Source organism: Podarcis bocagei (genome assembly GCF_964188305.1).
Source record: "Podarcis bocagei genome assembly, chromosome: 7".
Taxonomy (NCBI): domain Eukaryota; kingdom Metazoa; phylum Chordata; class Lepidosauria; order Squamata; family Lacertidae; genus Podarcis; species Podarcis bocagei.
In genome coordinates this window covers 20,412,558-20,437,052 of record NC_138132.1, presented here as the reverse complement: position 1 = coordinate 20,437,052, position 24,495 = coordinate 20,412,558, and the positions used below count along the sequence as shown (strand labels likewise).

The following is a 24,495-nucleotide window of genomic DNA, read 5'->3' as shown; positions in this document are numbered from 1 at the left end:
CAAAGCCTCCATGCGGGTCCATAGTCTGTGTGCATTGGCTTTTCCATAAGTTATGCTGAAGCAGGAGCAAGGACAGTGCTAGAAAACCCCTGTCTCTGTCCAACTCATGCGCAGAGTGCTCTGACGCCATCAAACTGGCAGAATCCATGCAGCTGGAGGACAAACCAGCTCGCATTCTGCTGAAGACATGCAGAGGAGGGCTGTGGCTCTGCGGTAGTGCATCCATTTCACATGAAGAAGGTCCCAGGTTCGATACCAGGTAGGGATGGGATTGTCCTGTCTTAAAATCCCGGAGGGCTGCTGCCAGTTAGGGTAGACAAAACTGGGCTAGATGGTGTCTGTACAAGGCAGCTCCCTATATTCCCCACCTCTGCTTAGCCAGGCAGGACCAACCCTATCATTGGGCAGAGCGAGGCAATTGCTTCAGGCGGCAGATGCTCGGAGGCAGCAGTATGGTTATTCCTCCAGAGCCACTCTCTTCTTTGGCTGGCCGCTCTGTTGATCTGACTCTGTGTAAGGCAGCTTCCTGTGTTCCTGTGCTGTGTCTGAAGGCCACCTGCCAAGAGACCCCTATAAAATATATGTCCCTTCCGCCGAGTGCCAAATCTGCTGTCTCTGAGGACACTTGGCTGAGGGAGCCTGGGATGACAAGCCAAAGGCCAGCGCCTTTGCAAGTGGCTCTTGTAGGTCCAACGCGAACGAGAGCGGCAGCAGGGCGCATGGCCCGACATACTAATATGTTGCGCTGCAGGATGACCTGGTGCCATTGCTCTTCCTGCAATCCACTCCGATCGCTATTATACCTGAGATTATGCCTGTGCTGCAATGCAGATCGCATACATTGGTCGTGAACTGGCACACACACTGCCTGATAGCACGGAGTGGGGCGTGCAGGCAATCCTTGCCAAGGCGCGCCCAATGCAAATGGGCATTTGTGCGCGCACAGCCTCTGGTCAGTGCAGGTGCTGGCAAGGAAAACTAGACCCTTTGTCCCTGGCAAGGTGTCTGTTGCTAGTGGTGATTTATCAGGGTGAAACGTTTCTGGAGGGCAGTCCCCAAATCAGGGTGTCCCTTTTACCTTTGCTTCGGTAACTTTCACAGATGCCGGTGGCTTCCTCTGTCCTTTTGACTTTGACCGTGTTTGCAGAACTTGCCTCGTCCCTAAACAGGCTTGCTGTTTCCAGGGGGCTGAGCGCCCTCCTTGTCGCAGAGTGTGTGTGATGCTGCTGCCCTCTGCTGGTAAGAGCTGGCCTGACTTTGGGCGGATTCGAATGTGCCCAGGTATTCACACAGCAAACCCTTGAACTTTTAAAGACCTGTGATCATCACACCTATTCATGTGAAAGTGAGAGAGCATTGCTTTTAGCCACTGCAAGCAGAAGGATAATAACATCCTGGTAAAGGAGCCGAAGATGCTGTTTGGGTAATGCAAGATCTTCATGTGATCAGAAATCACTGCCCCTTTAGTGCAGCCCCGACCTACTAGGAAAAATGGCTAATTTAGACTGCAGAGAGGTCTAAAGTTCAAACTCCTAAAAGTTCAAAAGACGGGTCACTGTTTGTGGTGTGTATATTCAGCCACTGTTGCCTCTGGAAAATAGGTTAGAAAGAGATTCCCAGCCCCCAATATCAGGGCCCACTGGTACGTAGTGCCATTGTTTCCATTTTGTGTTATCGTTTTCCATTTTGCACAAAGTATTCAAGAAGACCAGGAAATTCATTTCGCATGCCCTGCTTATTCCCGTTTAAGGCCTCCCCTCCCAGTCAGGATTCTGTGGAGCCCACCCAAATCGTGGAGTCAGCACTGCCCTCCTCCATGGAGAATGGGGTGGATTCCTGGCCTCTGCTTGTTTTCCTTAGGTGCTCGCAAGCGATGAAGTGGGCAGGTTCCTTAGCAGGCGGCTGTGGAGGAGGGACCAGCGCTGGCATCTCAGCCATCTCACTGACTCGGCAGTCCTACTTCAGGAGAGGCTCAGAAGAGTCAATCTCTGGACACTGGGCACTTGGAGCAAGGTAAGATCATGGTGTGTGTGTGTGTGTGTGTGTGTGTGTGTGTGTGTGTGAGAGAGAGAGAGAGAGAGAGAGAGAGAGAGAGAGAGAGAGAGAGAGAGATCAATGCTTTCATTAATGTCCAGCCTGCAAAAAGTAATAGTTCTTCTCTCTTCATTGCTGGCCAGGCTGAACCTAGAGTACTGCACCCAGTTCACATTTTAAAAGCATTGAAGTGCTTTAGAGTTTCCAGGGAGGGGAATTAGGATAGTTGCTGGGTATGGAAACCAAATCCTATGACTTGAGGAAGGACCTGGGCATGTTGACTTGCTTAACAGCCAGGGACCAGTTTACTTGCTTACCCCATATAAACCCACCTGGCTGCTTCAATATAGCAAACTGGCATGGTTACAGGCATCACTTGATACTTGCTCTGCAGCTGTAAGAAATTTTTAGTGTGGCAGTATCTATACTTTGGAAGTCCCTGTCTGTTGACACCAGGCAGGTGCATTCACTCTACTAGTTCATGCTGAAAAACATTTTCATTTAGGCAAGCCTGTCTAGACATGGAGATGTTGATATGTCTTAATCTTTTATGCTGTTGAGTTTAATTGTTTTTCAAGGTTTTTATTGATAATTTTAATATTTATGGTAACCTCTTAGAGCGTTTCCTACAATCAAGCAGTATATAAATCTTGTTCAGTAAGATAAATAATTGTTTAGCTCGGGGAAGAGAAGATTAAAGGGAGACATGATAGCTGTCTTCTGACTCTTGGATGGGCAGAAGTTGGAACAGATGTTTGCTGTTGCTCTGGAGAGGGCAGAAGGAGATCTGACAGCTGGGAAAGAACAGCAAAGAAGATAAAGAAAAGCTTTAATGGTTGTTCAACATTTATATACCACTTCTTTGTAAAAAGGAACCACAGCACCTCTAAAGCTATGAACTAAAATGTCAAAATTCTCAATAAAACCAGTTATTGATACTTTCCCGACAGTGAAAACTAAACGTTTGAGACTTTTAAGTTTGGGGGAAAAGACAACTGATGGGAATAATTTAAAAAAGCCCAGGGTCACCAATGGCTGTTGTGGCCCCATCGAGTCCCGTTGCTGAGCAAGCTGGGGCTAGGAGTCTCTAAGGAACACTTGCCTGAGAGCAGAATCCACATATGAAGTCAAACAGCCCTGAGGTCAGGGAATCCAGGTGATCACAGAGTCAAGGGTCCAGATGTAGAGGAAGAAGCAGCAAGGTAGGGCCTGGAACCACAGACATTGTTTCCAGCATCTGAGTGCTGCTGAGAGCTCTGTTTAAGAAGGCTGAAGCCAGCTGTTTCTCATCACTACCCTTCTTCTCCATGTCCTTGAAGGCTGATCAGTTGCAGGTGGAGCCATTCCAGCTTCTCCCCTTCAGGCTGCTGTTCAGCAGGTGAAGCTGACCCCTGGCCCACGACAATGGCACTGATTGTGTGATGTGGAGAAATGGACGGAGAGAAGTTTCCTCCCCTCTGTCATAATACTAGGATCCAGGGCCACACACTGAAGCTGAATGCTGGAAGCACTTCTTTACGCAATGCACATTTGAGCCATGGAGTCCGCTAACCTCTGATGTAGCTCATTGACTTCAATTAGATAAATTCATGGAGGATGAGGCTGCTAGTCGCGAGGGCTGTATATTACCTCCATTATCATAGGCATTATGCCTCTGGGTACCAGTTGATGGATGGGCATTTCAGAGGCACCTGGGCAGCCACTATGGGAAACAGGGTGCCAAACTAGGTGATCTTTGTTTTGATCCAGCAGGGATCTCTCTATATTTTTAGGACTAGATGCAGTGGTGCTGTTAGGGAAGGACTTTGGGCGCAGAAGACCAGGGCTTTGCTCTGCAGAATGAGCAGGAGGGCACCCAAATGCAGCAAACCCACATTCTGAAGCAAATAAAGCAATACATCACTCTCTAAAGAGCCCACCTCTGCTGCTAGACCATTAAGTCCAGAGCCTAAAACTACCTACGTGCATCACTGACTGGATGATCCAGCACAATGATGATCTCCCAGATGATCTCCTTATGTTCTTAAAAAGTCTTTTTCTCCTTCATATTTAAGTCTAACGTCATCCACATCCGCTCGCATGAGGGTAAAGGTGCCAGTGGCCCCGTCACTATCCCTTACCTTCATCTCTCACAACCATCTCTGTGATGATCGCTTGCAGGTTTACAAGACCCTGAGACCCTGATTCTTACTTCCAGAGTGACAGCAGGTAGGAATGGTGTCCTGGTGCCTGGGCGTCCTGCTCATCCGTCTCCTCCTCAACCTGATCAACCAAGGTGAGACATACAGAACTTAAGAGGAGCACTGCTGGTCCAGACCAATGATCTATCTGGTCTGCTGGTCTGTTTTGCCCAGAGGCCAGTCGCATGACTCCAGGAAGGGTCTAAGCAGGCGAGGTGGCATGGGCTGTAACCTGCCTTGTGAGAGGAAATGGAAGAACACCAACCCCTCCTTCCTTTTCACTTCACCATTGCTGCCAAGTGGATATCTTGATTATTCTCTGGCTATCTCCACTAAATAACCTGCTGGACTTAACTGGTTCAGGCTGTGCCAAACCATTCCTCCTGTACTTTTGACCTTCTGTGAACTTTTGACCCTCATGTGCAAGTAAGCCTTTAAAGCAAAAAGCAAGCATTTTACAACTTGAGTTTTACAACCTAAAATGCAATATAAAATACCCCAAAGCCCTAATCCTTCACAGTAGGACATGACAGCTTAGAGCTCCTGACACGCTGGGTCATATAAGGAAGGATGGGGTGCAGTTCCAAAGGGGTATCAATGCTTCTGTTACCCAGATCTTGTGTCCAGATCTTGGGAAGTAATAATTGCACCTGATTCTGAGCTGGACAGGCTGCATCTAGAGTACTGCATCTAGTTCTGGTCACCACATTTTAATAAGGGCATTGAGGAACTTAAGAGAGTCCAGAGGAGGGTGACTGGGATGGTGATGGGTTTGGAAACCAAGTTCTGTGAAGAATGGTTGAAGGAGCTGGAGATGTTTCACCTGGAGAAAAGAAGATTAGGGGAGGAACAAAGGATACTGCTTTATACTGAGTTAGACAACTGGTCCAGTGAGTCCAGCATTGTCTACACTGACTGGCAGGGGATTTTCACACAGGGGATGTTTTCAGCCCTTCTTGGAGATGCCAGGGATTGAATGTGGGACCTTCTGTATGTATAGCAGATGTTATACATATATGCTATACATATACCATGACCTGCCACCCTTCCCCAGGAGAAGCATGACAAGTGTCTTTAAATATCTGAAGGGCTGTCATGCAGAAGTTCAAGCAGCCTTGGCTAGAACCAATGGATGGAAATTTCAAGGAAGTAGATTTCAGCTAAAGATGAGGGGGAATTTCCCAACAGCAAGAGCTGTTTGAGAGTGGAACAGAGGCTGCTGTAGGAGGTGGTGGGCTCTCTTTTGCTTGGAGGTGTTGAGGCACCGACTGGACAGCCACCTGTTTGGAAAGGTGTAGTTGCATTTGAGCTGTTCTCTGATAGCCTCCCTTTTCTTTGCTGAGTTTCAGGGAAGTGGACATTTGCATGTAGTTGGATTGGAGGAAATAGGCAGACTTTGAATGAGCATAGCTGTTGGCCATCATTCATATTGTGGATCTCCTAGGTTGCTGTGCTGAGAACCTTCAACAGGCCTTCCGTGTGGAGCCGGATAACGTCACCGTCCATGAAGGGAAAACAGCTCTGCTAAGGTGTGAGGTGGACAACCTATCTGGCATTGTGCAGTGGGTGAAGGATGGGCTTTTGTTGGGACCCAACCAGGACATCCCTAGGTTCCCACGCTACAGCATGGTGAGAGATCCTAGCCAAGGTGAGAAGTCTCCAGGTTTTTTGTGGGGGGGGTCATTGGAACTAGCTTCCACCAAGCTGCCACTTCCAACTAGCTGCCACTATCAATTAGGGCAGGGCTGGGAAATCTGTGGCCTTCCAGAAGTTGCTAGACTACAACACCCATCATTCCTGGCCATGCTGGCTGGGGCTGATGGGAGCTGGAGTCCAACAACATCTAGAGCAGGGGTGCACAACCTGTGGCCTTCCAGATGTTGTTGGACTACACCTCCCATCATCCCTGATCACTGGCTATGCTGGCTGGGGCTGATGGGAGCTGTAGTCCAGAAACTACTGGAGGGTTGCAGGTTGTGCACCCCTGATTTAGAGGGCCACAGATTCCCTGTCCTCCGACGTCTGGTTCTGCTTTGCAACACTGCTTCAGCTCTATTTTTGTGAATAAGGTTTTCAAATAATTTCAAGAAAATTGCCAAGGAAGGAAGGGAAGGGAAAAAGCATGGAGACATCTCCAGTCTCATGATTTGCCAGCAATCATGAGAGCTAGGAACATATTTGTGATTTATATTAGGGAACACAGACCCACGATAGGAGTGATGGGGACATTTGTCAGGTTCTGGGGGAAAGACTGGAACTGACTAAGATTTATGTTGGGAGGAATTGTTGTGAAACCGAAAAAAACCCATCTCCTCACATTAGGTTTGTATGAACGTGCTGATGTTGTATATTCCATTGGTGCTAAGATATATTGCTTCATCCACTGCCATCCTACTGTTTTAATTTTTTTGGGGTTGTTGTTTTTTTGGAGAGGATTTAAATGGTTATGATATTGACTTAAGTGTTCTTCCTGTGGAATCATGTAGGATTTTTTTTTCTAGAGGGGAAGCGGTGGCAATTTCTTTATTTAAATAAAACAAAACTGAAATGAAGTTGAAACTTGGTGCTTCTGAAATAACTGATAAATGGCATTTTTAGGACACCAAATCCTGCTTTAGGAAGGACAGCACCAGCGTATTAATAGTTATGGAGAAGGTGACACAGTATAGTCATACCTTGGGTTACAGATACTTCAGGTTGCGTTTTTTTCAGGTTACGGACTGCCAAAACTTGGAAGTACTGGAACGGGTTACTTCCGGGTTTCAGCAGTTGTGCATGTGCAGAAGCGCTGAATCTCAACCTGCGCAGGTTGCGAATGCTGCGGGTTGCGAACGTGCATCCCGCACGGATCACATTCACAACCCAAGTGTCCACTGTATAGTGAAATAGCTGGGAGAGGATTGGAGAACCCTCTTGGATGGGTAACAGTGCCATGTGTCTGATAACTAGCAAGCCCAAAGCAGGATTGGAGAATGTGTCCCAGAATGAGAATAATTTGAACCAAACATGGGGGAAAATATCATTTCGACTTGCCTTTTGATACTTCAGGCAAGTTTAACCTGCAAATAACAAGGAGCCAACTGGAAGACGATGCCGTGTACGAGTGCCAGGTGGGACCTTCGGAGAAAAGCAGAGGCATCATCTCTCGCAGTGTGCTGCTCTCTGTGCTGAGTAAGTGCCAGAAGGAATCTGGGAGCTCACGGTCGGCTCCTCTCCTAATCAATTCATTTGCATTCCCTCTTCCAGAACTGGTTGAGAAACAGCCATGTGACTCTCTGCGGACCACACCCTTTCCCAGAGGCCACACCCTCTTTGGGTTCTTTTGCCTGGCTGGAATGTGCCCTTGTGCTGTGACAATGCCTCTTTCTTCCTTGGGAGGAGGAGGGAGAGATGTGTGGTGCCTGGGCCTGTGTGTGTGTGTGCCCATAGAAACCTTTGTGTTTCACATGGCTGGAATGAAGCCTATTGGACAAGAGAAGCATCACATCCAATGCTCTGCCCACTTCTGCATCTGAACTGGTATGCAGACCCTGGAAGGTTGATCCCAAGAGAATTTGGCCTCTGAGCTGAAAAGGGTCGCCTGATCTGACTGAATCTGCATTAACCCTTTGCACACAATGGTTTTAGCTATGAAAGTGCTGTGTGGTGTCAGGGACCGTGTTGAGGAGGGATGCACTGAGGAGGAATGGTGGGAGCCCCCCTTCCCCCTGCTCCTGCTCCTGAATCTTCCTAGGAGCAGGAGGATAGTCTAGATCTGGAACAGCGGTTAGCAGAAGGGCATAGTTCAGAAGGCAGAAGTTGGGAAATACTGGATGGGGAACAGCTAGGAGAAGAAACACTGGAAGCGAGAGGGTTAACAGATTCACAGCCTCTGGACAGCCCAAGTTTGAGAAGAGCTCAGAAAGACTCAGAACAGAAAGCGCAGAGGGTACAAGCTCAGATTACAAAACGTAAGAGTGACATAGATTAATAGGGACGGAGGGAGTGTAAGCCTTAATTGGGAGCACCACCATTCTGGGTTGACGCTTTCTTTTGTCCTTCGCTGTGTTTATTAAAGAAACTAACTGGTAAGAATTCCTTTCGTTTGATCTGCTCATTTAGGGCCACGGGGGCCAATTCCCCGAAGCCTGACATGTGGGGAGGATGCTTCTGGTGGTGGAAGTAGAGTGGAGAAAAGCAACCACATCTCACCCTTCTTCACTTTACTTCTTTTCTTATAGTTCCCCCCAAGAGGCCACTCATTAGGGAGTACCCAGCCAACAGCACAGTGACCTGGGTGGCTGGTATGGAATATACGGTGCACTGCCAGGTGGAAGATGCCCGGCCTGCAGCCGAGATTACCTTCCGCAGTGGTGAGGAGGTTGCATGAATCCTAGTTCCTTCCACAAGTTGCGGGATTGTTCTTTGGGAGGGGAGGGGCAGGGGCTGATTTTGTGTCATAAACCTTGCCAGCGGTTGCTGGTGCTCTTTGTGACTTGTAGGGCGGGGAGGCTAACCAGTAGGTGGCGCTGTAACCCATGGCAGGCAGAGGCAACTAATTCTAGTATTTGCTCCATCCTTCTCCCCACTGAGTTCTACAAGGGCAACACAAAGACGGAGGCGGTGGCAGTGCCACCCCGTGGACTGAGCAGAAAGAGGAAGGCAGGCAGGTGGGGCTTGGATGAAGGCAGACAGGTTGGTGGGGCAGTGCCCATTTGCCCTAATGGATCATCCTCCAGTTTTTCTCATTTTCACTGAGCAAAGAGATGTTTCTGGGACAATGGTTCCACTGGCTGGTTCACAGGCCCTCTCTGAGGTCCAGAGAGACCTGTGCCACTTCCACATTTTGTGCCCCCCTGGCCATAATAACAATAATAAAAATAACACATGAAAACAAAAAACGGCACCCACCCAGAAAACATTGAGATATAATCTGAATGTTTTATTTATTTAGGAAATGCTTTCCTAGCGTCTCTCTGTGCAAATGCATTCATCATTGATTGAGGAGGAAATCTAGCTTTTGCACAGTTATAATGAGGAATTCTCATGCATGAATAATTCCTTAGTCAACTAGAGATAAAACTATAGAGAAACTTAAATGTAACATTTCTCCGCCTTTCAACATACATTTGATCCAGCACCAGACACCAGCAGCGGTTTGTTTATACAATCAGCTGATCTAAGAAGATACATTCACCATGGTCTAATCTTGTCCTATCGGAACCATAAATATTAATATTGGCGAACATTTTAAAGTCTCTAAAATAACACAATCAGATTTGTCGGGGTGCCATTAAAAGTAGCAGAGCAAATGGCAAGACGAGTTTTGGCCCATGGAAGTTTGGGTGCAACTCAATTCGTAAAAAGAGAGCTTTGCATTGGATTAAGACAAATAGACTGAGGGACAGTCACATTCCCATACTATCCATGTACCTTTAGCCTATCAGCTTAGTTCTCTATCTACTTGTTGTTTAGACTGATATGTCTTCAGTTGCATCCTGTTTACAGCTTCTTCCTCTTCCCACTGATTCTTGGACCTCAAGAGGAGAGGTCATCTTTTACTATACTCTGAGAGAGTAGATGAGCAAGCATGGATGCCTTGTTGTTTTCTAGACTAGTTAGGTTGTTGTTGTTGCTTGTTTAAGGGGAACATACTAGACATCATAAAATAGAAGGAAAATTCTCTGGATGCTTAGATCCAGGGTTTGGGGCAGGTACTCTTTGGTGAGAGAGCCCCAGCAGAGATTTAAAATCACAAACATGCAGCAAAGTAAAGCGTGGAAATATTGGCTGTTAGACCTTTAAAATACCCCCTTCTAAGTTTCTTCCAAAGCTCCGCTCTTCCCTTAGCATAGAAAGAGACCACACGATTGGTAAGTTAAAAATAGTTTACTTTTCAAAGGTCAGATTCATGTGTTTTTCCATACAGCAGCAAGAAAAGACAAGCAGTACAACTTAGTTTCAAAAAGTGGGAAATGCTTCTAAGTTATTTGTATAGAAGCACAAAGATGACTTCGAACGTTCAGCTTAGATATCCTTATTAGAAGGGTTCACATGGTGGAAGAAAAAGAACAAAGTGTTTGGTAACCCTACCTCCCAAAGTGAGGGTGTATAACCTAGCTAAGCTTGGCAGGACAGCTTACTCTGTGGTCTTAACCCCTTCATGCATCCTTTAGAGTTAAGTATGTTGGCTAAATGAGGCTGGTATATACCACATTCTAGAACTAGAAACTTTTCTATCTGAGTTATGTATTTCCTACAATAAACAACTCCCCCTTTCCCTACACGCATCTCTCTCTGTGTAATTGCAACAGGTAAAGTCTACTCTCTAATCAAGATTCACTAGTTAAACGCTGCTCACACTGCATACGAAAGGATTTCATTAGGTAATTAGACCCTCTTATCCCAATAGAAATTCTGTTGCACAAGCTGTCATTGAAATGTCCTGGAACTGTGCCAGAGCATGGAAGATGGTGATCTGTGCTTAGAACTTAGGAAGCTGCCTTATTCTGCTTCAGACCATTGGTACATGTGGCTCAGTACTGGCCACACTGCCTGGCTGTGGCGTTCTAGGGTTCCCGGCAAGGAGACATTCCCTGTGCAATCTGGAAATAACAGTGATTGAGGCTGGGACCATCTGCCTGCACAGCAGATGCTCTTCAACTGAGCTCTGGCCCCTGTCTCATAATCAGAGCCCTGCTAGATCAGATCTAAGTCCTGCATTGTGTTCTCACAGTTGCCTCTGGGAAGCCCTCAAGCAGTTCCTGAGCAGAATAGCGGCCTTCTCCTGCTAACTGGTTTTCAGAGGTGTGTTTATTAGTGGGGAAGGGAGGTACCATTCTAGGGTCTCACCTTGGGCACCCAGCTAGTTTAGGCCAGTTTTTTCCCTTCCTAGCATAGGGTCCCTTGCTTCATACTGTGCTAGTCTTGGCGGGGTGGGGTGGGGGTATTTTTGAGGGCTACCATGGGGGTATGTGGAAGGTTGACTAGGCCACGGAATTAGCATCCTCCTTACCAATCTTCCCTTTCTCCCCAGGTGACAAGGAAGTGACAGATGTGTCATCCAGCATCCAACCTGGCTCCAACGACAAGCTCTTCAGCACAGAGGCCATGCTAAGGTGCGAAGAACATGGAAGGAACTCTATAGCACTAGCCCCCAGTCGCCTGTATGCAGGGCTGCTCTGGGATGTGGGTGGCGCTCTGGTCTAAATCACTGAGCCTCTTGGGCTTGCCAATCAGAAGGTCGGCAGTTCAAATCCCGCAATGGGGAGAGCTCCCGTTGCTCTGTCCCAGCTCCTGCCACCCTAGCAGTTCAAAAGCACACCAGTGCAAGTAGATAAATAGGTACCACTGTGGCGGGAAGGTAAATAGTGCATCCGTGTGCTCTGGTTTCTGTCAGGGTGTTCTGTTGCACCAGAAGCGGTTTAGTCATGCTGGCCACATGACCCGGAAAACTGTCTGTGGACAAGCGCCAGCTCCCTTGGCCTGAAAGCAAGATGAGCGCTGCAACGCTATAGTCACCTTTGACTGGACTTAACCGTCCAGGGGTCCTTTATCTTTTTTTTAAAGGCTGCTCTACAGTGGAAGTCAAAAGCTGAAGGAATGTGGAGAGGGGTACATGCAGAGTAGGGGCCAAATGAGAGGATAGCTAGGGAAGAATAAATCCTTCCATTGTGGTTTGTCTCAGCTTATCATTTTTCCAATCTTAAATTCGGTTTGCCACCTTTCCTCATCAGTTTGCAGTTCAAAAAAAATTCTCCTCAGATACACATTTTTGCATGCAAATATTCTCTAATCAACACATTTTTTGCAAAGCAATTTCCCCTCCAAAAGGGATGCATTTTTTCACGCCGTTTTCACTAACTTATGCATTTTGATGCACACATTTTCCCCTGCTATACCCATTTTTTAACCCATTCTTTAGCTGGACAACTGTATTGCCAAATTAGGAGAAGTGAGAATTTCGAAGGCAGCTGCAGTTTGGTTTAGTGTATTCCTTTGGAAAGTGCAAATGATGTAGGTTTGTGTGAACCAAACCAGACCACCCCCCACCAAAAACAATTACTAGCTTTGAATCGCTCCTGTGGTCTCCTCCTCTGCTTTCTTCCAGGATCACTCCCCAGAGCTCAGACAACAGGCAACGGCTGACGTGCGCAGCTTCTAACCCAGTTGCCTTAATCCCAGTTGTTGTCAGCTTCACCATGAATATCCTGTGTAAGTCACTTGGAATGCTTCGTCAGACCTTTCCCTTTTCCAGGGCTAAAGGTAACCGTCAGCATAATCGCCACTAAGTGCCCAAGGAAACTGTTATTTCTTTCCTAATAAAAACAAACAAACACAAAAGGATAAGGAATGAGGAGGTGGAGGAGGAAGCGAGAGATCACCCAGGGCAGTTGCAATAAAAGGCAGAAGAAACAAGAGACGATGACAGAGCAAATGGACAAGGGAAAGTATGAGATAATTAAAGGGTGGGTTGGGTTTTCTTTTTTAAAGGTTCTTTTGAAAACAAGACAAGGTCAGCATGTGATGGAAATAGCCCATATCTGCTGAGGTCCAATCCACACCACACTTTTAAAGCACACGTCTTCCCCCAAAGAATCCTGGCAACTGTAGTTTACCGTTCACAGAGCTACAATTCTCAGCACCCTTGACAAACTACAATTCCTAGGATTTATTTGTAGGAATACATGTGCTTTAAATGCATTTTAAGATAATGGTGTGGATGTCACCTAAATCTTTAAGGTCTGGCCAACCCAGCCAGGCAAATGCCATCCTCCTAAGTCCTTGTAAACAGCCTCTTTGATTTGGGTGTGTTTAGTTTCCTCTGTGGATCAGCGCTTGTCATTCAAAACAGACCTGCGCCCCAGCTTTTGCCCTATCATTTTGACGATGATAACTCAGTAGCCTTTGACTGATTTAGAGCAAAGGTGCAGAATCTGTGGCCTCTAGATGTTGCTGGACTCCAGCTCCCATCAGCCCCAGCCAGTCTGGCCAGCGGTCAAGCATAATGGTCAATGGGTATGACATCTCTGACCATTCCTGAACAAGGAGAGCTTGGCTACCGTAGTTGATGCACTGGTGACTTCAAGAATGGATTACCGCAATGCATTCTATGCGAGACTTCCCTTGCGCTTGCCCTGGAAACTGCAGTTAGGCCCTAGTCTGACACTCTAACCACTGCACCACACTGCCTCTCCACCCCTATGGAAAGGGAAGGTTGCTGTAGGTAAACAGGAACTGGTGGCCTTAGGGACCTCCTCTCCTATGAGTTTCAGCCATATCGTTCTTCTCTCTTTGACAGTCCCACCACAGCCACCTGTCATCAAGGGATACGATGCCCCCACAGTAAAAGCCAAGGACAAGATAGAGCTGACCTGTATTTCTTTGAGTGGGAACCCACTGGCTACCCTGCAATGGCTAAAGGTGAGTGGGGGAACTTTGAGGCGCTAGTCTTTTTGTACTGACTTGTTTGATGAGTTGAGTTCCCCTCCCCCCCTTGTGCTCTGGGGAGAGGAGAGCTGTTTTTGTGTGTGCACAATTCTTTTCTTTTTTTGTGAGCAGGACGACAAATCATTTGCTATTGGAGAAAGCCCAGATCCTCCCCCCGGGTGTCTGGAGCTTGGGATACTGTACAGCAGATCATGACTCCTGCTCTCCTTAACATTTGGGTGGACATTTCTGTGACTTCCAGGCTGTAAATGCAAAAACGTTCCAGTGAGTGCCACCTGGTGGTAATTATTCTGTTAGCAGCCAGTGAGGGACCTGCAGCCAGATTTTCTGACAGGCTATATATGACCCCACAATTCCCCTTCTGCTACATCAGCAACAGTACAGCCCTTCCTGTCCCATTATCTGGTGTGGAGTTTTAGCTCAGCTTTCTGTTCTCTTTGATCTCTCCCTACATTCCTCAATCCACTCTGCCTGTCTTTTAGCCCTTGGCCTCTTCCACCTTCTCCTTGACTTGCTGCAGCCTCCATCCCCCCCCCCCAGTCACCTGGCCTTCTTCCTTGCCTCCTCCATCCTTGTTCCTGGTGGGTCTTCTTCTCTTTCAGCACCCCAGTCTCCCCTCCGTGTTTCTGTTCCCTTTCTCCCTTCTTTATAGCAGTAGCTCAACATTCTGTGATTCGCCCATCCCTCTCATCAGTTGGAATGTTCATGTATATTCATTGATGACAAAGCAGCTAAGGATTGCTCAATGTATTACAGTTCTCACATGGTTTGAAACAGCCCGCATACAGCAGTTGCTCCACATGGTGGCTGTTCTACCGAGAAAGAGCCACAGAGCACACGGCGTTCACACAGAAGACCCAAGATTCAATGCTAGCCTTCTACAGGAAAGACCCCTGCCTGAAACTCTGGACTGGCTGCTCCAAGGGGTATAGCTAGATAGACCAGGAGTCTTACAAGCACTAGAAAGCAGCTTCCAACATCCCTGAGGTTTTCTAGTGATGCTGCATAGAGGCTTTATGAATGGCGGCAGCAAGCCACATGTTGTCCAATTTGTATATGGTGTTACAAGGTTTGCTGGGCCCTAGGCTCTATCCTCCTTCTCCTGGCCTCTAAGAGAAGGAAGGAAAGAAGTCTGGGAGCCCAAAGCATGTTATTTCCCCGTTGGCTTGATAAAGTTTGCTATTTGCTCAGCCCCTGTGCTCATTGAGCTCCAAAGTCATGGTGCCTTAGGGCCAGCAGATTGTTACTGATTGCCTAACTGCATCTGTCCTCTGCTCCTATCCTGGCATACTACTACTGCTACTTTATTTATACCCCACTCATCTGTCTGGGTTTCCCCAGCCACTCTGGGCGGCTCCCAGCAGAATATTAAAAACACGATAAAACATCAAACTTTAAAAACTTCCCTAAACATGGTTGCCTTCAGATGTCTTCTCAAAGTCAGATAGTTGTCTATTTCCTTGACATCTGATGGGAGAGCATTCCACAGGGCGGGTGCCACTACCGAGAAGGCCCTCTGCCTGGTTCCCTGTAACCTCACTTCTCATGGTGAGGGAACCACCAGAAGGCCCTCAGAGCTGGACCTCAGTGTTTGGACTGAACGATGGGGGTGGAGATGCTCCTTCAGGTATACTAGGCACTGCCAGGCCCCTCCCCTATCTTGCCAACACCGCCCCCTGGTTGGTCAGGTCCCCATCCTTCAGCTTCCAGGCTCTTCCCCCTGGATCTCAGATATGGGCTTGTGCCTTACAGAATGATGAAGTGATTTCCACGAACTGGGAGACAGACGATGCCGGCCAATTGTCCCGGAGCTCCCTCAGCCTCAGCATCACAGCAGAAGACAACATGGCTACAATCAGCTGCCAGGCCTTGAACCAAGTCTTGCCCCTTCCCCTGCAAGCCAGCATCACTCTACACGTGGTCTGTGAGTGTTGGGACTGTCCCTTCCCAAAACATACCTGGGTAGTTTGTCATGAAGGTGACTGGTTTCAACAAGACTTGACTGAATATCCTGCTCTTCCTTTCCTGGGACCACTCATCCCCACAGAAGTGTGTGTGTAGGGGGGAAATATTTGGTGACTTGGGGAGGGGACAAGCAAATGCTAATTTGTGGGTGCTGTAGCCATGCTTTCAAGTATGAGGTGTGTTCTTTTTGCAATACAGTATAATACAATTGCAATACAATTGTATAATACAATTGTGTGTTCTTTTTGCAATACAGTAAGTCTTTCCATTACTTCAAGTGACAGTAGATCACTGGTATTCCTGGAATTAAATGCCCCAATGGGAAAAATGCTCCCTCTTGATAGTGTTATTCCCAGAGGAACTTTTTGGAGGGGAAGATTGGTCAAGGAGCAATGTTTCATTAACTTTTATTTAAAAAAGAAGTAGAAGGAAGACAAAATCCTCAGCTAACATATCTTTCAAGGTAATATCACCCCTTGAACGTTCTTAGGAATTCACCCCCTGAAAATTAATCTTGTCTTCAGAAGCATATTTTCCCCTCCCCACCTTTGCGAAACTTGCAAAATTAAATGGGCTCAAATACTTTGACTCAGCACTGGTTCCAAGAAACCACAGTTAAGATTAAGCGCATTTTAGGGTTCAGATGGAAAGGTAAACTGTGGTTATTTTAAGACAGAAGCGAAGCCTCCAATCTCCTCCTTTCCACCAGAAGAGAGGGATGGGGAGTACATGCGCACAAATCTCTCTGTGTCTCCTTCCTGTAACTAGAGCTTTTTGCTATGTTTGAATGCAGACACTATCCTACACAGGGCTGTCTTAAGCATATGCGGTGCCGGGGTGCAAAGATTTGCCTGGTGCCCACCTCCCAGTTGCCCAGTCCCAGGCGCACAGGAGGGTGGAGCTGGCCAGCCACCTCAGTGTCTCGCTGGCTCAGTCGCCCCCGAACTTGCGGCACAGCAGAAGAGCCCGCTGCAGTGCTCCGACCAATGGGCAGGCTCTTCCCCAGACTCAACTCTCGGGCCCCAGACTCTAGGCCTGGAGCCCCTGAGAGCTGGGTGCCCCGCACCCCTATTGCCTATGGGTAAGATGGCCCTGATTCTGCATACCCACTAAACCAGCCTTTCTCAACCTGTGTGTCCCCAGATGTTGTTGAACTACAACTCCCATCATCCCTAGCTAGCAAGGCCGGAGCTCAGAGATGATGGGAGTTGTAGTCCACCAACATCTGGGGACCCACAGGCTGAGAACTGCTGCACTAAACCTTTAAGGCACATTTACCCCCTCAAATAATACCGGGCACTGTGGCTTACACTTCACAGAGTTACAATTCCCAGCAAGCCTTGACAAACTACAACACCCAGAATTCTTTGAGACGAAAAATGTGCTTAGGGTGTATATGCAGCCTCAGCCACTAGGTCCATTTTGTAAACAACAACAACAACAACCTTGCTTCCCTTCGCAAAAGTCAAGCATGTTGTACTTTCCCAGAGGCACTTGGAACGACAAACAAAACCGCAACCAACTTTCTTCTCCTGGTGAAAGGGAAAGAAGGGCACACTGATTTGAAAACAAAAATGGGCACATCTAAGTCTTGCACTGGGTGACTAATATCCTTCTCTCTCTCACACCCCCCCGCCCCTGGGCTCTACTTTTTGGATGACAGTTCTCCCCGACCAGGTGAAAATCATAGGCTCAAGCATCACCGAGGAAAACAAGGAGGTCTCGCTGTCTTGTTCCACCTCTGCCAGCAACCCACCTGTCTTGCTGCGCTGGTGGCTCGGCTGGAAGGAGCTCAACGCCACAGAGGTCACTGTGTCAGAGGTAGGCAATAGCAGGGACCCATCCTGCTAGGAGGCTGAGTGAGATGGGTCCTATGCGGACGGTAATTAGAGGGCGTCAGTGGGCATTTCATCCTCTCTTGTTCCTGAGCCAAGGATGGGGCAGGAATTTGAAGGCAAACTTGTTTAATCTGCACTTTCTGAAATGATAGATGAACCAAAACACAGCTGCCCTTTGGAATTCGCACTTCTATGAATGTTGCAGTGGACATAATGTGTACAAAAATGTGTACCCTGGAGTCAAATGTGCATCAGAAGGCATGCGTAAGTAAAATAGGAGACAAAAATGCATTCTGTGAGGAGGAAGTGCTTTGTAAGAATGTGTGTATTGGGCAAAATTGTATAAAAATACAGTGGTACCTCTGGTTACGTACTTAATTCGTTCCGGAGGTCCATTCTTAACCTGAAACTGTTCTTAACCTGAAGCACCACTTTAGCTAATGGGACCTCCTGCTGCTGCCGCGCCGCCAGAGCACAATTTCTGTTCTCATCCTGAAGCAAAGTTCTTAACCTGAAGCACTATTTCTGGGTTAGTGGAGTCTGTAACCTGAAGCGTATATAACCTGAAGAGTATGTAACCCGAGGTACCACTGTATATGCATATTGAGAGAGATTTGCACTAAAATGCTGCTGAGTTTCCATAAGGACTTGTCTTTATTTGTTTGTTTGTGTTTTTTTTGGTGCAAAGTGGTATGTGGAAAGGTGAAGAACTGAACTTGAGATTGGGAAAATGAGAATGGAGAAAAACCATTCTGATTCTGACAGATTCTCCCTTCCCTACTTTTAGATGTCACCTGCCAACTTTTCCAGACAAACAGGAGATTTTTGAATCCAGGGGGTTATGTGGGGGCACAAAATGGAGGCGAGGCGGTACATTATGGCAGCAGTCCTTTGGGACACTCTCTCTAAGGGTGTCCCAATTTGGAGAGTACTCTCTTTCCAGGGCCTCTTAGCCAATGGGTTCCTGGTGGACAGGCTCCAGCCCATCAGAGCCTGGGTTGGGGTCCACCACTTCCACCGCTGGTCTTCCGAATCCAGTGGATTCCATTGCCTCCATGTCAAGACTTATCTGCTGGTTCGGATCATGACAGGGAGGGCCTGAAGCATGAGTTTAGGGGCCATGAGCATGGGAAAGTAAGGGCCTCTGAGAAGATTGTACTGTCCCAGATTGTGGGGGAAGTAAGAACATTGTATGAGCATTGAGGAAGGTTGTAGATCAGTGGTAGAGCATCTGCCTTTCCTGCAGAAAGTCCCAGGTTCAATCTTTGGTTGGGTTTGGAGTTTCCTCTTCTCTGAAGCCCTGCTGCCAGTCAGTGTAGACAATAGCAAGTTAGAGGGACCTGTGGACTTTCAGAGTGCTGGGAAATCAGGGAAACAGCCATTTTGAAACCAGTTGTTTAGATCTGCCTCTTCTCCCTTCTCAAAATGAGAATTGCTATCTTCCTACAGGCAGCTCATGGCGGGATGATCACGGTGTCTAACATCACATACACAGCACACCGTGAGGACAACGGATTGTCTCTGATCTGTGAGGCCTTCAATGAAGCCATCCTCTACGCCAAGAGTGCTACCGTGACCCTCCGAGTACAGTGTGAGCAGGAATGATGATTGTGTGTGTGTCATGGCAACGGTTGTCATGTGTGACGTGCTTTGAATCCCCCCTTCTAATATCTGTTTCCTCCTTCTCTTCCCCATTCTTGTTTTTGTCCTTCAGATCCACCTCAGAAGATCTGGATTGATGTGCCACCCCCAGAAACATGCTTTCGAGCTGGCACTGTAGTCAAGCTTACCTGCTTTGCCAGCGGCGGACACCCTCTGCCTCGCCTCGAGTGGTACAAGGTGGTCCAGCATTACTGCCTCCAGGGACAGCCCTACTATTAGGCCGGGGTGGGAAACTTTTTCAGCCTGAGAGCTGCTCCACAAGTCAATGGTGGTGACTGAGGAGCAGAGGCAAAACTTGGCAGAACAACGAATGCAAATTTTATCTTTGTACAATATGCTTGTTGCTAGACACTCACCCTCATATGCTGTCCTCCTTCTTGGCAACCAAGGGACATGATCAGTGTTCAAGGGCACCTCACAGCCAGGCAAAAAAGTTGCGAAGCCAGGACAGTGAGGGGCATGGTCTGGGGTGAGAGGGTGTGGTTGGGGAGGGGCTGTCACCCAGAGAGAGTCTCAAGGACACAGGTAGGAAGGTCTGAAGGCCAAATTTGGCCCCTGGGTCTGAGTTTCCCCTCCATTGCATTAGACAAAGTGAGGTAGATGACAAATGGTAGCTGCTTGGGGCAGTAGAAGTGACCCCATGGCTCTTCCTCCTAAGGACCGTTGGCCAGTCCTGTTAGAGGACAGAGCGATGTGTGCCCAATTGGCCAACCCTCCTAGAGTGGCTGCCTCTCCGCTTACCCCCACTGCAATCTGGATTCTTCCTACAGAAGAGCAAAGTAGTGAGGGACGGGACAACTCCGGGTTCATCGGGGAACATTGTGTCCAAGGAGCTGCTCCTCACCACGACTGCCAGCGACAACATGGCTGCTTACTACTGCAAGGCATTTGGAAGTTCCATAACCCCAGCGCTCACTGCAGAGACTCGTCTGCATGTCCAGTGTAAGCTTCAACACACATGTGCACCCTTCCGGCCTTGATCTGAATGGAGGGCATGTTTGCGGGGGGACATGTGACTGAGAAATAAGAGCAAGATGCTCAAGAGAAATGTAACTGTCTGCAGAATCACAGAACTGTAAAATTTTAATGGACCTCAAGGGAGAATTAGTCGAACCCCCTGCAATGTCTGTCAATGTCCACGTGGTTCCCCATCTATCTTCTCCACCCTGGGGCTGGGGCAAGGCAGCGTAGAGGCAAGACTGGGGCTGTTTGAGTCCACTGGTGGAGCCAATCTGACCACTTCACTGCTGCGGCTGCACAGCCCCAGCCTCGTGGCCACCTGCCCCAGCTGCATCCAGGCAGGCTGCAGTGATGCCAATGTCAGAAAAGTGGCTCCATCCCAGTGGGTGGGACAATACCAGGTCCACCAGGCAGCAGGAGAGACCTGATGGATACGTCCGAGCCCCTTTAAACCCAACCAGTTTCCTTGGAGGGGATGGAGCTTGAGACCGCCACCCAATGATGGAGAGGCTGCTTAAGCTCATTGTTTGCTCCAGACTAAACCATTGATGGGACAATGTTCCAAGCTGGCTGCTCTTAGGTGCCTTGTGTCCATCCTGCCTCTGTATATAGAACCACAGTGAGCTGTCCGTGGTCCTGCCCTCCTCTGAAGGAACCTGGGTGCCTGCTGAGCTTCACCAGTATATTGTGCAGGGTGCAAGGGCAATATGCCAAGTTATAGCATCTAACTTACTATTGTCGACAGTGACGGTCAGCGGTTTCCCAAGGTTTCAGGCATAATAAGTCTGTTTCGAGCCCTATCTAGAGAAACCAAGGGTTAAACCTGGGACCTGTTGCATGCAAAGCCCCTCTCTCACTGAGTGGCAGCTTTCACACACAGTCTAGTAGAGGGTGCCTGGGAAGCCACCCTGGGCTCCTTTGGGAGGAAGGGTGGGATATAAATAAAATAAAATTGATGACACAAGCAAGCAAGCAAGCATCCTGGGAAGAAGACTGGGCTTTAGAACTCCTGACCTGCTAGCTTTCCAAATGCAAATGATTTACGACATGGGTGAAACCCATAAATATGGGATTTCCCTCTTCTATTATTTTAAAGTGATAGCATCCATAAGCAAGAAATATTCTTTTTGGCTTGTTTGTTTCTGGTGTATTGATAAACTCGGCCCCAAGAGTTGTGGCACCACAAGTGGCAAGATGGGACCTGAACATAGGAAGCTGCCTTTTACCAAATCACGCCACTGATCCATCCAGCTCAGTATTGTCAACACTGGATTGCTGTGGCTCTCTGGGATTTCCAGAAAAGAGGCTCTCTGAGCCCTATCAGGAGATGCCAGGGATTGAACCCGGGGCCTTCTGCATGTGAGCCAGAGGCTCTGCCACTGAGCCATATCTCCTATCTGTACCTCAATGCAGATGGTCTGAATACAGACCTTATATGACCTTCCCCAATCCACACCCGTCAATTTCTTCTGAATCACAACTCCCATCATGGTCACTGTGGCCAGGGCTGATGGGAGTTGTAGTTTAAGGCATCTGGAGGGCAGCTGGTTGGGGAATATTGGCATGGAGGGTAGAACTAGGAGGTGGCGCCGAAGCCTGAGTCTTGACAGCCAGCCTCTTTCTTTCTACAGTCCCGCCCCTAAGTGCAAAAATTACAGTGACAGCCAAGGAGGTCAGGCCTGGCCAGTCGGTGACACTTCACTGCAAATCGGGCAGCAGCAACCCTCCCGCCAACCTCACCTGGCTCAAAGATGGGAAAAGGTAAGAGGATGTCTGACTTCCCAAATGCCCATCCTACTTCAGCTTCACCTGCAGGTCTCTCTATATCTTCAAAGGCCCTTGTCCATTTCTGCCAGGGCTAGTCCAATACATTTTGGAACCTTGGGCAGGATTGTGTCCTTTGACCTCTCACTCTTTGCTCCTCCAGTTTGCTGGAACATCTTAGGGCTCAGCCATGGACAAAGGTGATGTGGACACCCAAGTCTCTCCAGCTTGTTTTCCTGTGTGTATTATTATTATTTCCACTTATAGAGAAGTTATTATCCAAAGTTCTCCAAGTGGTTTACAGTAGGTCAGCGTTCTTCAGCCTTGGATCTCTAGATACTGTTGGGTGACAGCTCCCTTCATCCTTAGCCTTTGGCTAAGTTGGCTGTGGATGATGGGAGCTGCAGTCCAACAGCACCAGGGGACCCGGAGTTGAAAAACACTGCAGTAGGTTACATATGAATATAAGCATTGTAAGTAAGGCAGAGGGCCTTCTCGGTAGTGGTGCCTGCCCTGTGGAACACCCTCCCATCAGATGTCAAGGAAATAAACAACTATCTGACTTTTATAAGACATCTGAAGGCAGCCCTGTTTAGGGAACTTTTTACTGTCTGATGTTTTATTGTATTTTAAATATTTGTTGGAAGCCGCCCAGAGTGGCTGGGAAAATCCAGCCAGATGGGCGGGGTATAAATAATAAATTATTATAGTATTATTATTATATAAGCACCACAAAAACCATGCTTGGGAGTCACAAGTGGGCAGAGTTGCTGTTTTCCTCAGGTCCTTCTTGGAGGCTTTCCGTAGGCATATTTTTGGCTACTGGGAGAACAAAATTCTGGACTAGATGTGCCAATGGCCTGATCCAGCACAGCTTTTTCTTGTTCCTATAAGTTCTTGATAAGTTATTGTTAGTAGTGTTTCTTCTTCAGGTTGAAGGCAACTAACCCAGAGCAGAAGAAAGCCGAATTTGGAGGGTTTTCCACTTCAGGAAATGTGACTCTAGTGGTGTCATCTGCAGATCATGGGATGAGAGTAGAATGCCATGCATACAGCTCTGTCCTCTCTGAAGGTGTGAATACCTTCTACCAGCTCACTGTCCTATGTAAGTATGAAGTAGGGAGGGGAGGTTCAGTTCAGTTCAGTTTTACATTTGAAGGTGAACCTACCTAAAATTAATGCAAAGCTACCTAAGCCACACTTTCTGAAACAATGTGTGAACCGAAAAGCATCCGCCCTTCAAAATGCATGGTTCTCTGAATTTTGCACTGCAGTTCCCCAACCATTTTTGTAATGTGCATAGGCTAGAGTAAAATGTGCATAGAAATGCATGAAAATAATAAAGAAAGATCCATTGTATTAGGGAAAACAGCTTGCAAATAACCTAGCATAAAAACTGCTTAAAATATGTATATGGAGAAATGTAAAATAAAATGCCGTTGGATTTTCACAAGGATTTCAAAAACCATTTTGCAAACTGACGGAGAAATGAGGAAAGCAAACTGGAAGGAAAAACCAGGAGGCGGGAGCTGTCACTCATGTGTGTCTTCCATGACCACATTGCAGTTCATTGGGCTGAAATCATGGCTGATTTGTTTACAGTTTTAGCATGTGTTGTCCCCAGGGCGGATGTAAGGCAACGTTTACCCAGAGGGTTTCTGTGGAAGCTCTTTGAAATGTAAGCCTGGCTCTTTGAAATGTACCGGCAACAACCTGCCATATGCTCATATTAGACACCTTTGGGCTGCAAGAAGCAGGAGGGAAAGTCACTGGGAAAGTCATCTGAGAATCTCTTCTTCTTCTGCTTTTTGCACAGTTCCCCCAGAGTTCTCCTCTGAGCAACCTCTAGTAGTGCAGGCTGTGGAGCACGGAGCTGTCCAGCTGCCCTTGCTGGTGTCGGCCAGCCCTCCAGACATCACCTATCGCTGGACCTTCCTTGGTGAGGTACTCTTGACAGGTGGGTCCAGCATCATTCTTGGAGTGAAGTCCCAAGCTGTTGCTGTTATTTCGTCACCAGTGTGCCCGTCTTTTTGCAGACAAATGAGACTGGTCCTAGCTGCAAGGAGCTTCCAATCAAACGGCCAAATTAGATGGGGCGCTGAACATCTTTGCATTTAATTTGCACTTAAAAAAAATGCAAATAGCATCCACACAGTGAGTTATGATAATCACCTGGCTTGCAGCAAGTCAGGAGGAATTTCACAATTTCTTCCCTGGCTGCTGTTCTAAGGAAAATTCTCCTTTTGAAGCTATTTGCACCGGAAGGAAAAGACATTTGTTGACTAATACAGGGGTAGGGAACCTGCAGCTCACACATTGTTGCTGCACTACACTTTGCATTATCCCTGGCTATGGGCCATGCTAGCTGGGAGGGAAGGAAGTTGGAGTTGAACAAATATCTGGATGGCTACAGGTTCTCCATTCTGAGTTAATATGCCTCCTAGAATCCTTAGCGGGCTTCATCCTTCTGGTGAAAAAAATGCCTTGCAGTGGAAGGGTAAATTGTGCAATGACAGCTGGGTGGGCCAGTGCCAAGAGCAATAAATCACATGGCATCAGTGAACTTAACTCTTTGTTCAAGGAAACAAGGTCTGCCTAGTGAGCACAGCAAGTCATCCCAGTAGGTCTTGCCCCTATGAGGCAGTTGTGGAGATTGAAGGTCC

The 24,495-nt window shown here is 47.6% G+C and overlaps 1 protein-coding gene across 1 annotated transcript in view; it reads left to right on the top strand.

The window, feature by feature from the left end:
• The first annotated feature begins 1,881 nt into the window (after positions 1-1,881).
• The window catches only part of NPHS1 (NPHS1 adhesion molecule, nephrin), a 57,850-nt gene continuing 35,236 nt past the window's right edge, over positions 1,882-24,495 (top strand). The window contains exons 1-16 of the mRNA XM_081203510.1: positions 1,882-2,013; positions 4,195-4,309; positions 5,659-5,862; positions 7,263-7,385; positions 8,435-8,566; positions 11,230-11,311; positions 12,304-12,407; positions 13,495-13,616; positions 15,396-15,567; positions 17,272-17,429; positions 18,896-19,037; positions 19,161-19,288; positions 19,882-20,050; positions 21,700-21,829; positions 22,765-22,937; positions 23,649-23,789. Coding sequence (XP_081059636.1) covers positions 4,249-4,309; positions 5,659-5,862; positions 7,263-7,385; positions 8,435-8,566; positions 11,230-11,311; positions 12,304-12,407; positions 13,495-13,616; positions 15,396-15,567; positions 17,272-17,429; positions 18,896-19,037; positions 19,161-19,288; positions 19,882-20,050; positions 21,700-21,829; positions 22,765-22,937; positions 23,649-23,789 — 2,041 coding nt within the window. The 5' untranslated portion in view covers positions 1,882-2,013; positions 4,195-4,248. The remainder of the gene's footprint in view (positions 2,014-4,194; positions 4,310-5,658; positions 5,863-7,262; positions 7,386-8,434; positions 8,567-11,229; positions 11,312-12,303; positions 12,408-13,494; positions 13,617-15,395; positions 15,568-17,271; positions 17,430-18,895; positions 19,038-19,160; positions 19,289-19,881; positions 20,051-21,699; positions 21,830-22,764; positions 22,938-23,648; positions 23,790-24,495) is intronic.